At 36.8% G+C, this 13250-nt stretch overlaps 1 protein-coding gene across 3 annotated transcripts; it reads right to left on the bottom strand.

The window, feature by feature from the left end:
• Nucleotides 1-5082: 5082 nt before the first annotated feature.
• On the bottom strand, nt 5083-9560 carry LOC113313143 (pentatricopeptide repeat-containing protein At4g20740-like). 3 transcript variants are annotated; one of them, XM_026561871.1, is made up of 4 exons: nt 7089-9560; nt 6940-6979; nt 6697-6803; nt 5083-5512 (listed from the first exon to the last, which is right to left on the bottom strand). In XM_026561871.1, exon 1 carries the CDS (start codon nt 9407-9409, stop codon nt 7229-7231), a length of 2181 nt encoding a protein of 726 aa, XP_026417656.1. In that variant the 5' UTR covers nt 9410-9560; the 3' UTR covers nt 5083-5512; nt 6697-6803; nt 6940-6979; nt 7089-7228. The 3 variants fall into 3 exon arrangements, with proteins under 3 accessions (XP_026417656.1, XP_026417655.1, XP_026417657.1); XM_026561870.1 differs by having other exon boundaries at nt 6940-9560; XM_026561872.1 differs by lacking the exon at nt 6940-6979.
• Nucleotides 9561-13250: the final 3690 nt, after the last annotated feature.

The raw sequence follows: 13250 nt of genomic DNA, 5'->3' as shown, positions 1-13250 counted from the left end.
TTCATTGTTTCTGTCGATACTCAGGTCAGAATGGATCCGAGAAAGGAATTCGATTTCAGGAGTTTAATGTATGAGACCATACCTGCGCTTACAGAGGAAGAAATGAGAAAACATGACGCAAAAAATATTTATCGTTATCGCTATAATGAAGGAGGGGCATCTCAAGTTTGATTAAGTAGATGCACTGAATTGTGTTGCTTACATATGCTTTCTAATTTAAAGCATATCATGCAGTATTGGTCTTCTTTTATATAAATTACCGTGGAGATAGAATTGTTTATTGGTCTTATTTTATATAAATTTCAAGGAAATGACGGTTAACTATATGCACTTGCTTGGATAATTTTATTAGGTAATTAGTAGATGTGACTTGATTTTATATTACTAGTAACTGCCCTTGATTTTCTTGGCTGCAACGCAGAAAAATGATCAATGGGTACCTGGTACTGCCAGGAAATTAAACACTTTGAAAGATTAGTTATGCCGACCCCTTTTAGGAATACAGAAAGGTAATCCACTTTTTTTTTTCTTCTCTTATGAATCGTTTTTCGTTTTTATGCTTAAATTGGACTATTGATGTCTGGATTGAAGAAATATTTTCCTTCTCAACTTTCGTAAACTAATACGATGTTACCCTAGATGTTTTTATATCATTAGTACTTTCTCAATCCTAAGTTATCAGCCTTAGAATCCACATTTGCATTTTCTACTGCTTTTTCACCTTTTAAAAAAGATCAGCGTGCGAGCTTGATCTTCTACGGTTTTCATGTGTACATAGTTGTACACATGTTTATTGTTAATGTGTACATGGTTCTACACATTAATATTATTGCATGTAGATTCCATTTTGCGTGGTTGTTGGTTGGATCATGATGCGCCCAATGGACCTAAATTTCCAAGTTTTTGAGACAACTACCCTTTTTGAAACATTGCTTAATAATTCTAGTTTATTTTACAAGAAATGAAACCTTATGATGCCTTATTGGGTTTATTTGGATATTTAATACTTTCAATAATCCTGATTACTTCTTGCTAAGATTTTTATTCTCTTATCTACCCATGAATGTTTGATCTACTTGGTGGTAGTTTACCATATAGTAGTGGAGGCTTGGAGATTTCTTATATATCTAATTGGCGGGTGAATTTTACCATAGTTAATGATGGTGTATATAGTTGTACACCTGTTAGTTATTAATGTGTACATAGTCATACACCAGTTGATTGTTAATGCCATGAGAAGAATATCATTCGTAGAGATATAGGTTTTGCACATAATGTGTAAAGTGTTAATTATTTTGGCATGTAAATATAGGTGTTGAGCATTATATTTATTTTGTAGTTGGAGCTGATGTTGATGATGACAAGATTAGCTTCTTCTATCCCAAGTCAACCACGAGCTAATTGCAAGTGGAAGGGAGAAGATGGCTTCCATGATTTTTGGTGGAGGGGCACTAATAGTTGTTGCTGCAAGTCTGCAACAGGTGTTGTAGCTCTTACTGCCTCTGAGACTAAGGGAATCCATAGTAAGTCTGTTGTTTCTTTCTCCTTCTCTTTTTTACTAACCACGCGTTTGATAATTAATGAAAATCATGCCCAAGTTTGATGACAATAACATTTTTTTATGTTTTAGTTTCTATTGTCCTTGTTCAGATATTAGCTTTACAATACGAAATAGTTTATAGAGTATTTGCTTACTAGAATCCGAAATATCGCTTTGTGGAATTCGTCTTATTGTAAGCAAATGTTAGTAGATTTAGTAGAAGATGCAGTTTGGCAGCGGTCGCCTTTGCTTGTTCGGGGTTGTGTTTTGTAAATGTTTTTCCGCTACCCTAAACTTGTTTCCGGTGTACAAAGAAGGTGTTTGTAGGGGCGTACATATTGGTATACCTATGTAGTTCCCATGTAAAAAGTAGGCTTGTGTCATGTTATCAATCAATAATTGATTTTATGCATGTTTTTAGGTGTGTATATGTTGGTGTGGTTGTGTAATAATTCCCATGAATAAAATAGGTTTGTATGTGGTTATAAATGATCGATTTTGCGCATGTTTTGCAGGGGTGTACATATTGGTGTATCTGTGTAATTCCCATGATAACCAAGGCTTGTGGTCGGTTATCAATAATTGATTTTATACATGTATTTTGGGGGAGTACATATTGGTGCACCTGTGTAATCTCTGGATAAATTCTTTGGAATTTCTGGATTTTTGTGAATGTACATGGTTATATACACCAGTGTAAACTATGATTTTCTTATGAAAATTATATAGTCATATGGGTACTCTTTTCGTAGATATCGAAAAGAGCTTTCCGAATATATAAAATTTGCGAATTTTGGGCGAACGTTTCGAAAGATAAATCATTTTTTAATTATTTTTATATTATTTAAAATTGCTGACATCATCATGTGTCACTTTGGACTAAACATTAAATATGTGGACTAAATTGTAAATCAGGAAGGTTATACGGGTATTTTCCATATTTTAAATATCTTTTGGACTAAATTGTACCTAGTTAACTAGGGACAGACTAATCTGTACTTTTTGACGCGGTTTTGGACTAAATCGTTTTTTTCCCGAGTTTTATTTGGATGCGGTGCGGCTACGATGTGGTCGGGCCACATACTTCAAGTATGTGGCCCCTCTTTAAATGCTGACACCTCATATAAAGTAGGAAATTTTTTGGAAAACTGTTTTATTACCTGTATGTGGCCCCTCTTTAAATGCTGACACCTCATATAAAGTAGGAAATTTTTTGGAAAACTGTTTTATTACCTAGCTGTTTTGCTTTTCTCTTTTCTCAACTTCCAACTTTTTCTCAAAAAGTGAAACAGTTAAGGTGATTTAGAGGGGACAGGTTTTTTGGTTGAATAGGTGTCAAAAAATAAAGAGTGATCACATACAAAATGGATGTGGCCCGACCACATCGTAGCCTGGGCGATTTGGATGAGGATGATAATTGTACTGGGAGTAAAGAGAAATTGTTTATTGTTAATCCGGGGACTAAAGAGTATAAGAAGATAAGAAATGGGTCGGATGGGATTTCGTATAGTTTGTATGGGTTAGGGTATGATTCTAGAAATGATGATTATAAGGTGGTTAGAGTTAAGGGGATTGAGAATAAGAGGGATAGTTCTGAGGTTGAGGTGTATACATTAGGATCGGATGAATGGAAGGGGATTGGAAGTGTGAGTTATAAATTTGAGGCTCATCGCGGGGTGCTGTTCAATGGATTACTTCATTGGGTAGCTGTTGGGGATGATAAACACTCTGAATTTGTTTATAGACGTAAGAAACCTCTAGTTATAGTTGCGTTTGATTTTGTGAGTGAGAAATTTGAGGAAGTAGCATTGCCAGAAGAGCCTTTGACAGCTTTAGGAGAATTTAGGAGTTGGGATTGCCGAGCAAATGTGGGGGAGTTGGGAGGATGCCTCTGTGTGCTTTCGCATGTTGAGACGGTCAGGATTGATGTATGGGTAATGCAGGAGTATGGGGTGAAGGAGTCCTGGGTTAAAAGTTTTACCATTTCTGAAGAGATGATTGACAAGAGAGAGTTTAATCGGTCATTTGCTGGAGATAATACACCGTGTGCCAAGCTAATACGAGTTTCAAGAACAATAATGTGTTATTGCAGGTGAATAACAGTTTAGTTTTGTATGACCCAAAGAACAAAAGTGTTAGACAACTGACGATTCGTGGTGCTGAGGAATGAACTGATGCAGAGATTTATGTGCCGAACCTTGTTTCACTTAACTCTGATAGTAGCCGTGAATGGGAGAGGGCGAAAAGGAGGAGACCATTTAAGTATGGTACTAGCTTTGTATGGCAGAGGCCGAACAAGAGGCAACCAGCTAGAGAGTCCAAGGTGGAAAACTTCAGAGCAAAGCTGGAAGAGGTAAAACATCTGAAACATTACTTGTTAATTTGTTTTGTGTTATTGTTGATTTCTATGGACAAACTTTTTCTGATGATTGATGATGCACTTTTGTGCTCTTGCAGATTTGTCAAGGATGACCCAGTTTTGGCCGTGCAGGTGGTGTCAGCTTTGATGCTGGGCCAGCTAGACCAAGATTGTTTGCACTAACTGTGTTGCAATGTGTATCTACTAAATGTGCAACAGAATCATCATTTGCTATCTAGTTTATTAGCTCCTAAAAGATTGTTCACTTTTGTTACTAGCTTTTTAGTTATGTTAACTGGTAGGGATAAAAACCTAACTCTATGCGATGTTTGTCGCTTAACGAGGATAATATGTAGTATTAAGAGATTTTCTATGATCTATTTGCTTTTTTAGCTTAATTTGTGTCCGTTATATTTGTTCAGTGCACTTGGCTCAGAAGTGTTCAGTTGTTGCACTCACACACACTCATTTGATCTGTGTTGATGCCGGATTGAGCCTTGTCAAAATTTCCAATAACTGAAATCATCCCTTCTTGTTAAAGTTGTTCATGACATTTTTGTAGCTCCTCTCGTTGTTTATGACCAAATTCAGCTACTTTCTGATGCATAGCCCTGCGTTATTCTCAGAGTCCCTTAAGGATGAGAGTCTGCAGTTACCTTCAAGTTTTGTGCTCTTGCAGATTTGTCTGCGGTTACCTCTAGATCGCAATTCTATATGAGAGTCTGCAGTTACCTTCAAGTTTTTGAACACGCATGAGAATGACTGCTGTGAATAGTGGATTGACAGATGGATCAGTATGGGATGCTAGGGGAACAATACTTTATTTAAGTCGATGTTTACCAAGTCTCTCGAAAACACCAACTTTTCACGACATAGAGTTGTCTCTTGAAAGAATTTTACGAATTCAATCTTGAGCACAATCTTCTAAAAAGTGTTAATTTGGAGGGAGCATACCAACCAGACCACTTGATGGTTGGCGTTCTCGCGTTTTAAAGGTTTTACCATTTCCGGCAAAAAAAATAATATTCAGAAGTTGTTATGTTTTTTCAAGTTATTTTACTTTTTTATTTGCTTATTTGCGAGATAGTGTGGGGAGTCGAACTTCTTAACTTAGTTGAAACATTGAAACAACACAGACCTGTAAAAGAATTGAATATAACAAAACAGTAATAGAAGACAAAGATAACGAAAAAACTGCCACTTTATTTTTAAACCTTTTTTTTGGCCTGCAAGGCCGTTATAACGTGATGTCACCTGAAACCTTGGTTCACTCTAAAAGGTGTAAAAGAGACAGGTTAAATTGAGTTCCGTCCTTTCATACAACCAACCATATCTCCATCTATTAGACTCTTCATTGTTTTTGTCAATGTTGAGGCTTAACCCATCCGTCTTCTGATCGTCTAAACTTCAATTCTTTCTTCCATCTTAGTCATCTTCTTCTGAGCAACAAAAACTTCATTCTTTCTTCGTAAGTGCTTTATTAGTTTTCAGTCTCTAAATGCAGGCACAGAGGCACTTCAAACTTAGGCTTCTATGTAGATTGTCTTGAAATTTGTCTCCTGTTCTTCAAGTCTTCTGAGCTTCAGTTTCAAACTAGTTGAGTCGCCATATACCTTAAAAAAAATATCATTCAGATATATATATTGTGACATAAGGCCATTCACTAATCACGGTGTTCATACGAGTATTTAACAGTATCAAACAATCAATTTATTGACCTATTAATTGCCAACTAAAGATGATTGCTTGTAATTTGGAGCGAAATCATGAAAACCAGTTGGTGTAAATCATGCCAAGGACAATTGGCTTGACATAGCTCGCCCACTGAGATAGGACGATGTCAGTTGAGACTCGAGAAGTGTAGACTAAGGCACCAATTATATGTGAATCTTAGGACACATCCCAGAGTTCGGGAGATTAATCTTAAACCCGTAGTTTAAAAGAAACCAACCAAAACTAAGAAATTGAACCGGGCCCAGCTCAAGAAATGACTGTGTATGCGCACACTGTTCAGACTCCAGTACAGAAATAAGTGGATGCATATGCATAAATCGTTGTGCGTCACACTTAAAATCGAAAGTTCGCCTATCCCAGAATCAGAAAAGTTCACCCTTAAGAAAAACTTGGATGCATAAATAATGTGTATGCACCCAGAAGAAATGACGGCAGAGTTTTTATACATAGATGAGTTCGTTTGTTCTAAATCGTTCAAAAATATCATATCTCAAACATTGTGGACTCCTAGTAAGTTTTGATACGTTTATAAAACCCAAAATTAAAAGACAAACATGTGTAAATTTCTTAAAGAGCTTCCCAAATATGGATAATTTGTGAATTCTTATTAAATTAATATATACTCCCTCCGTTTCAGGAAAAGTGATACTTTCACTTTTCAATCTAGCCTATTTTTAGGCAAAAATGAAAACTTGAAAGTATCAGTTTTTCTGAAACAGAGGTAGTATTTTTAAGTTTTCTGATTCAGTTTTTCACATACGGGTATCTTTGGTATTGAATTTTTTCTGAACTTTAATGTCTGGCCTACTTTTTGGTGCACCCCTGATAAAATTTCCTTCCTTGGATTCTCCTAAATGATCCTAATGGGTGGATTCTACAGAAGCAATTGTAAATACCATCATGGGGTTATTGGCGTGCTTCAATGGAAGCAATGGAGAAAAATGATAACTAAAGTTTTCGTCCAAGTAACTAACAGCAAAACAAAATAACTAATATTTAAAAAATTAACCATAGAAAGAAAGATAAACACCTTACAACCACATGATGGGTGCTGCAGACTAACCTGGAATACCATGTACAAGCTTCAATCGGCACCATGAGTCGTACAACTTCAAAAATGACCGAGTGGCTGCAACTTTCCACAATGAAAACGTGTAGATCCAAACTAACCTGCAGGATTCATGAATGGATATAAATTCAGAACCAGAAAAGACTAAAAAGTAAAAACAAATGAAAAAATAAATAAAATAAGAAAGCAGATGAAGCAAAATAAAGAAAACATCTAAAAGAACAAATTAAAACTAACGTTAAGACATAAAAGATCAGAAATTCTGAGCTCTAAGTTCCTGGAGCAAAAGAATTGTTGCAAGAAGCAATATGAGATCCATGATGATGACATCGTCCACAAAAAAGTATGGTCAGTAAACAAAGGTTGTAGAATATAGAAAACTAAACCAGTCTCATTGAACTCAGCATTTTTCGTCTAGGTTCTTCTCATCTGGCTCACTGGAGAACACTCTCTTCGTTTTCCTAGCTCCAATTTTACCACAAGGAGTTAGAAGTTATTCTCCTCAGCAGACACTAAAGGCTTCTGCTTAACTTGTTATAACTGTGCTACTCTTCAATTTCACTTTTGATTCCAAACCAAAAAACTTCAAGCTGGCCTGCACCAATCCTGCCATCTTCTTTTGTGTATGATTGATAAGTAACTCATCGTACACAATCAAATTTGCTTCAGAAAGAAGCTTACGAACTCTAAGACCTGAGAACACCTTCCTTGCTTCCTCTATAGTCCCGTAATTGCACATACCGTAGATAATAGCAGAATAGATAACATCATCAGGTGGGAAACCCTGCTGCATCATCTCATTAAGCACGTCAATAACCTTCTCATCTGTGCATGATTTACAAGCATGAATAATCGTAAGAGAGTACTTGAACTCCATGGGCCCATTGGTAACATTTCCCAAGCAGTCCCGTACTAGTGTAAAAGCTGCATCTATCTCTCCGATCTTACATAGACCTCGCACCAGCGCAGAATAGGCAAAAACAGTAGGAACTGATGACATCTCCTTGATCTTAGTATAACATGAACATGCGTCCTTCATATCCCCAAGATCCACAAAACAAGGAATTATATTGCTGTATGTAGAAGGGTCAGGTTTTAAATCGGAGTCACAATCCTTCATTTCCTCAAATAGAGATATTGCTCTTTTAACTTGACCAATATTTTCTAGGGCACCAATTAGGACATTGTAAATTGAAACACTGCAGTACCCTTTCTGTTTCAAATAATCAAACACTTCTAAAGCTCTATTTTCTCTTTTCCCCTTTTCAATAAATAACGAAAAAAACTTGGGGAGATCTGCATTGACCTGACACCCTAATTTCTGCATCTGCACGAGCAATTTATGGAGGTCGTCCATTCTGTTCTCCTCTGCATATGATATCATTATAGGCATTATAGTTGTAAAGTTTGGATTGAGGCCATCCTGGATTGTAATTTCAAAGAGTCTATAAGCCTTATCTACACAGTTCACACTACACAGACCTTCTACGAGAGAAGTATATATAGACAAATCAGCCCGGTAGCCAGATGCCATAAGATCCTTCAACAGATCACACGCTGAACCGATCTTTCCATTAGCTACAAATGCATCGACCAATGCCCCATACATTGCCCTGTCGATTAAGAATTTTTTCTCTTTCATCTCTTTAAAGAGTCCATAAGCCTTGTCAACTTTGTTACCCTTGCACAATCCAGTAACCAGAGTCGTATAAGCCATAACATCTGGTTCAACACCATCCCTCTGCATTTCAGCCCATATTCTCAAACACCCATCAAAATTACCTTCAGAAACTAAAACACGAATCATTGCAGTATAAGCAAAAATATCAGGCTTAAACAATGTTTCCCTCATTCGTCTCAGAAGTTCAAAACCCTCATCGATTCTACCTGCCTTACACAACCCTTTGATCAAAATCATGTAAGTAACACTCTCTTCTACCAAACCATCTTCTCTAAAGTCCTCATAAACTGAAATTGCCAAATCCAAATGACCCGTTTTTACTAAAGCCTCCATTATCCTATTATACAGAAAAACCCTAGGTTTAACCCCAAATTTTTTCATTTTTTCATAAACGAAGTAAACTCTAAGTCCCCTACCAGCATCAGAGTGCATCCTTATCAAAATTTCAAATTGTTTCTCAGTAGGTAATTTACCTTGATTACTCATGAGTTCAGGCACCTGATCAGCTGCCCTAAACTGATTATTACGATTCAAGCAATAAGCAAAAGCATTATATGAAGCATAATTATGCCGGTAACCCTTTTGTTTACCTGCCCAATGGAAGAATTTGGAAGAGAGTTTTGGATCAGTTTGGACTTTGAGAACCTCAGCAACTAAATTTGGTGTTACCCTGCGGAGTTTGTTGAGATCAGTAATCACATTTTGATCCCAATGATTGTGTTTCCTCAAGGAATCGCAAATGTATCTGGCGATTGGTGATAGAGTTTTGGCAATGGAGAAAAATTTCTCTGATGGGGTTTTGGTATGTGAGGTAATTGTTTGCTGTGAACCTGAATCCCATTTTTCCAAATTGAAAGGAGGCTGTTCTGATTTTATAACTCTGTATGGATTTTGATTAGGGTTTTTTATGGTTTTCCGATTGGAGAAGTGACCACCTTGTACAGTAGGTCGATTCTGAGAAGGTTTGCGATGGCCATAGTAGAAGTAGAGTTTGTTGGTGGTGGTGGAATGGGATTGAGTCGGCATTTCTAATGGATAGGATGTTATTGTTCTACATATACCTCAGTTTTCATAGTCCTTAGTTCTGCAACTGTTTCATCCCTTGTTCTTCGCAGTTCCCTGGTGTTTTTAGGTTTGTTTTTGTGGAGTTAGGAGCTTGATATTTTGCTATTACTAGGAGTACATTTTGATTCATGTGTTCATCTCGCAAATTGTTAAAATTACCATTTGGTACCATAAGATTGCGTATAAAAAGGTCTGAGGTCACTGGTAAAGAACTAAAGACCCCAGCTATCCACAGGGCCGGGATCTTATTCACACGCCGAGATTATCAATCAAACAGGGCCAATAACATCCTACTTTTTCTAAGAACGGGCAATTGGGGATATCAAAACTAATTGGGGATAGAGGAAAAAGACAAAGACTGAATCCAAATATCAAATCAGGATCATCCCTTATCTAATTATTTTTTAATTTCTAATCTACCCCTCACTAATTAGTTTAATGGTTAATTAGAATTAGTAAAATCTTAAGATTTTTTATTAAATGATTAGTGTGTATTTTTATTTGAATTTGGGTGAGTGAGTGAGAGTAGAAGGAGGGAAAAAATAATTGAGAGGGAACTTTTTTGGTGCAAATGGAGGATGATTGTGAAGAGAGAATTGCTGCTAAGAGGTTGAAAATTTGATTTTTTTTCTTTCAATCCACCATTGTTGCAGCTGAAATAGCTCGGTGCCGGCATTGTATTCAACCGAAAAAACCATGTCGGCATTTGTTGGATATTTTCATAAATGTTTGTTGTATTCAACCTATTTTTTTTTTGCTTTTAATCAGTCCACTGCCGACACAGTAAGTTGATTTTCGAGCATGTCGGTACTGCTACCGGCATGGTATGATGCTTAAATGTATATGCCGGCACATGATGTAAAGTATCCAGAAACTTGTTTTTTTCACTTGAATACCGGCATTGATAGATTTCTATCGAGCATGCCGGCATCAAGTTACGGTGTTGAATGTTAGTTACCAAGCATGCCGGCACCATTTTCCGGCATGGTCTTCATCAATTCCGGCATGGTTTTCATCACTTCCAGCGATGTAAAAAAAAATATTTCCGACATGGTATTCATCACTACCGGCATGGTCTTCATCACTTCCGGCATGGTCTTCATCTATATCGGCATGGTCTTCATCATTTCCGACATGGTATTCATCACTTCCGACATGGTCTTCATCATTTCCGGCATGGTATTCATCACTTCCGTCATGATCTTCATCACTTCCGGCATGGTCTTCATCACTCCCGAATGTTAAAAAAAAAATCGTTTTCAAAATGAGGAGCCGGCAGAGAAGGAGAAGAGAATTTAAAAGGGAGTGGGGAAAATCTAGAATTTGAAAGGGAGTGGGGAATATTTAGGTTTCAAAGCCCTAACCTTAAAAGAGATTAATAAGAGGTGAAGATGAAAATGGAGGATATGTTTTTATTTTTTATTTTGAGGGAAGGATGTTTTATTATTTTCGCCCCCAAAAAACACCCCTTAACAAACACCTTTGGTTGGGGGAAGTAATTCATATCCCCCAATTAGTTTTGATATCCCCAATCGCGCGTTCTTTTCTACCTCGCGTTTTTAGGGGCCACCCGAAAGGATTTAGGGGCCATCAATTTATACCCAGCCAAAGACTCTAGTTAAGGGGTACCCTATATGATATTGAAGTTACATAAATGCCCTTCTGGTAAAACTGTATAAAAACCAAATCAAAAAATTCTACTCATTTCAATTGTATAAGAACGCGAAGAACGCGTACCCGGCAATGTAGTCGGTGGTGGCGATTCCGATAGTCAAACACTTCGTCAACTTCAAATGGCCCCAATTAGGTAAGAATCTATCATTTTTGGGGTTTATTTCGCTTTAATTCGTCGAATCGAGAAAAAAAAATTCTAGGGTTTTGGGTTATTTATCCAGATTCGGGCGATATTCATGCTTATTTACTTCCGAATGTAGTCGTGTTCTTCATTTCTCAAGAACATCGACAGTATTCGGGAGAAAGATTTGATAATTATCTGTCGAATATTGGTGGTCATATCTTCCTGGATACAAACTGCTAATAATCGGTAGTTTAATGAATTTTTTGGCTACCGAATATATTTAAGTAGACACACAATATTCGGAAGAACACTCACTACCGAATGTATATATTGAAAAAATCTCAAAATTTCTGATATAGGAAAAATCCCATTTTGGGGCCAGTATTTGGGCCATCGTACATTCGGAACTTTACAAAAACATTATCCTCCGAATATTACAAGTTCAAAACAAACCACGCCATGGCTCCAGGTGGTTCCAAGGGACAATATTGAAGGTTAGACATCCCATATTCGGAAGTTTTGGTAACTAATTTAACTTCCGATTAATTCAAAGACAAAATTTGAAAAGTATAAGTTTTTCCCAAATTCTGATTTTTGGGCCATCGTACATTCAGAACTTTACAAAAAACCTATCCTCCGAATATTACAAGTTCAAAACAAACCACGCCATGGCTCCAGGTGGTTCCAAGGGCCAATATTGAAGGTTAGACATCCCATATTCGGAAGTTTTGGTAACTAATTTAACTTCCGATTAATTCAAAGACAAAATTTGAAAAGTATAAGTTTTTCCTAAATTCTGATTTTTGGGCCATCGTACATTCGGAACTTTACAAAAACATTATCCTCCGAATATTACAAGTTCAAAACAAACCACGCCATGGCTCCAGGTGGTTCCAAGGGCCAATATTGAAGGTTAGACATCCCATATTCGGAAGTTTTGGTAACTAATTTAACTTCCGATTAATTCAAAGACAAAATTTGAAAAGTATAAGTTTTTCCAAATTCTGATTTTTGGGCCATCGTACATTCGGAACTTTACAAAAAACCTATCCTCCGAATATTACAAGTTCAAAACAAACCACGCCATGGCTCCAGGTGGTTCCAAGGGACAATATTGAAGGTTAGACAGCCCATATTCGGAAGTTTTGGTAACTAATTTAACTTCCGATTATTTCAAAGACAAAATTTGAAAAGTATAAGTTTTTCCAAATTCTGATTTTTGGGCCATCGTACATTCAGAACTTTACAAAAAACCTATCCTCCGAATATTACAAGTTCAAAACAAACCACGCCATGGCTCCAGGTGGTTCCAAGGGCCAATATTGAAGGTTAGACAGCCCATATTCGGAAGTTTTGGTAACTAATTTAACTTCCGATTAATTCAAAGACAAAATTTGAAAAGTATAAGTTTTTCCCAAATTCTGATTTTTGGGCCATCGTACATTCGGAACTTTACAAAAAACCTATCCTCCGAATATTACAAGTTCAAAACAAACCACGCCATGGCTCCAGGTGGTTCCAAGGGCCAATATTGAAGGTTAGACAGCCATATTCGGAAGTTTTGGTAACTAATTTAACTTCCGATTAATTCAAAGACAAAATTTGAAAAGTATAAGTTTTTCCCAAATTCTGATTTTTGGGCCATCGTACATTCGGAACTTTACAAAAAACCTATCCTCCGAATATTACAAGTTCAAAACAAACCACGCCATGGCTCCAGGTGGTTCCAAGGGCCAATATTGAAGGTTAGACAGCCCATGATCGGAAGTTTTGGTAACTAATTTAACTTCCGATTAATTCAAAGACAAAATTTGAAAAGTATAAGTTTTTCCCAAATTCTTATTTTTGGGCCATCGTACATTCAGAACTTTACAAAAAACCTATCCTCCGAATATTACAAGTTCAAAACAAACCACGCCATGGCTCCAGGTGGTTCCAAGGGCCAATATTGAAGGTTAGACAGCCCATATTCGGAAGTTTTGGTAACTAATTTAACTTCCGATT

This window comes from Papaver somniferum, chromosome 9 (assembly GCF_003573695.1).
Source record: "Papaver somniferum cultivar HN1 chromosome 9, ASM357369v1, whole genome shotgun sequence".
Taxonomy (NCBI): domain Eukaryota; kingdom Viridiplantae; phylum Streptophyta; class Magnoliopsida; order Ranunculales; family Papaveraceae; genus Papaver; species Papaver somniferum.
This window is presented reverse-complemented; position numbering and strand designations above follow the sequence as displayed.

Bases quoted from the DNA above. Each gene is read 5' to 3' on its own strand.
- LOC113313143 (XM_026561870.1), bottom strand. From the start codon at position 9,409: ATGCCGACTCAATCCCATTCCACCACCACCAACAAACTCTACTTCTAC.